Source organism: Chiloscyllium plagiosum, unplaced genomic scaffold (genome assembly GCF_037043375.1).
Source record: "Chiloscyllium plagiosum isolate Xiang-an unplaced genomic scaffold, Cpla_swu_hap1 HiC_scaffold_27, whole genome shotgun sequence".
NCBI classification, from domain to species: domain Eukaryota; kingdom Metazoa; phylum Chordata; class Chondrichthyes; order Orectolobiformes; family Hemiscylliidae; genus Chiloscyllium; species Chiloscyllium plagiosum.
Window position 1 is genome coordinate 43,120,290 of NW_028270165.1, and position 2,110 is coordinate 43,122,399.

Below are 2,110 nucleotides of genomic sequence, written 5' to 3' on the forward strand. Positions count from 1 at the left end.
CAGATCAAGGGCTTATGCCCGAAACATCAACTCTACTGCTCCTCGGATGCTGCCTGACCTGCTATGCTTTTTCCAGCATCGCACTTTTCAACTCTGACTCTTCAGCATTTGCAGTCCTCACTTTCATGTCAGTGACTGACAGTCACTCAATTCATCAGGACTGCAACAATTTTCGAATATGATTCTGTGAGAAGGAACCAAGCTTTTTCGTTCCTGTTTCAATACGTTTTCAGCATCAGTGGGACTAGATGAGAGACCCTATTATTGCATCGCTCTGAGTGTGGAGCCTGAAAAAGTTATACGGCCTGGGAAGAGGAATTCACGCCGAGGAAGAGCTGTACGTGCTTTTGTGTGCGGATGAAGCTTCGGTCATGGAGAAACCCAAGGAATCCCGCCCTGTGGAGAAACCGTGGAAGTGTGACAACTGTGGGAAAGGCTTCCATTTCCCGTCTGACCTAGACACTCATCGGCGCAGTCACACCGGGGAGAGGCCGTTCTCCTGTCATGAGTGCGGAAAAGGATTTAGCAATTCCTCCCACCTGCTGAGGCACCGGCAGGTCCACACAGGGGAGAGACCCTACAGCTGCCCCGACTGTGGGAAGACCTTTAGCAGTTCCTCCCACCTGCAAAGGCACCAGCTGGTACACACAGCTGATAAGCCATTCACTTGCTCTGAGTGCAGGAAGACCTTCAGCTATTCCTCTGCCCTCCTGACCCACCACGGGGTCCACACGGGGGAGAAACCCTTCAGCTGCCCTGAATGCGGGAAGACATTCAGCAATTCCTCCGCCCAGCTGAGGCACCACCGGGTCCACACAGGGGAGAGGCCCTTCAGCTGCCCCGAGTGCCGGAAGGGCTTCAGCAATTCCTCTGCCCGGCTGATGCACCAGCGGATCCACACCGAGGAGAGGCCTTTCAGCTGCCCCGAGTGTGGGAATGCCTTCAGTAATAGCTCTCACCTGCAGAGGCACCAGCGAGTCCACACTGGAGATAAGCCGTTTGCCTGCCCAGAGTGCGGGAAGACTTTCAGCAGTTCCTCCCACCTGAAGAGACACCAGGGGGTCCACACAGGGGAGAAGCCCTTCACTTGCCCCAAGTGCAGGAAGGCTTTCAAGGATACCTCTGCCTGGCTGAGGCACCAGCTGGTCCACACCGGGGAGAGGGCATTTTCCTGCCCCAAGTGTGGGAAGGGCTTTACCCAGACATCCCACCTACTGGCCCATCAGCGGGTCCACACGGGGGAGAGGCCCTTCCCTTGCCCCAAGTGCGGGAAAGCCTTCAGCAATTCCTCCAACCTGCTGAGGCACCAGCGGATCCACACTGGGGACAGGCCGTTGTCCTGTCCCTAGTGTGGGCAGAGGTTCTCATCATCCTGCAACTTGTGGAAGCACCAGTGCTCTCAACAATCTGATTCTGCCGGTGACACTGCTGTGGGTCACTCCCAGGACTGAACCCTTCCCATTCTGACAGTGAGTGCAGTGGGAGAGTCAGCGTGCCCCACCCCCAACTTTGCTTCCAGTGGGCATTGCTGCTCATTGTGCCCGGGAGTGTTCTTTCTAGTTTTTTCTGCCCACATAAAGATTTGTTGGCCCTTTCTGGGAACGAGTCTACAATAAATAGCTAAATACTTTGGGGTGTCCATTCGTATTCAGCAGTGACTTTGAATTTAGATTTACAGTTACGTGCCTGTGAACAATCCATTGTCTAAGGATTGCACAAATGCTTGGCAATCCATTTTTGAATTGGCAATTTTAAAAATTTCTTTCTTCAGTCTCTGTTTCTGAGATGGTGGGGAAATGATCATTGCTATTAATTAGATTATCGTGTTTAACTTTGCCCTAGCAAAGTTTCAGTATTTATAATTGTTGGTTTTTGTTTAAATTATAATTTTGGTGTGCAAGATCTGTTCATCAAGTCTGGTTAGGAACAGTTGAGAAATTTTGAGGGACTTTGCATGTTTTAATTTCATTGTGTTGTGAATCTGGTGACAGTGACACTCATTTGTATTGGCTGGCTTACCCTTGGTTGTAATGCTTTTCATGCCAACCTGTTGCGATGGTAGTGAGTTCCACAGTCTCACCACATTCTGAGGTTTCTCATGAAATCCTCA

The 2,110-nt window shown here is 51.1% G+C and overlaps 1 protein-coding gene across 1 annotated transcript; it reads left to right on the top strand.

The window, feature by feature from the left end:
* Positions 1 to 236: 236 nt before the first annotated feature.
* Positions 237 to 1,446, top strand: LOC148143799 (uncharacterized). The gene has a single exon (XM_087974482.1). It carries the CDS (start codon positions 372 to 374, stop codon positions 1,347 to 1,349), a length of 978 nt encoding a protein of 325 aa, XP_087830608.1. The 5' UTR covers positions 237 to 371; the 3' UTR covers positions 1,350 to 1,446.
* The last annotated feature ends 664 nt before the right edge of the window (positions 1,447 to 2,110 follow it).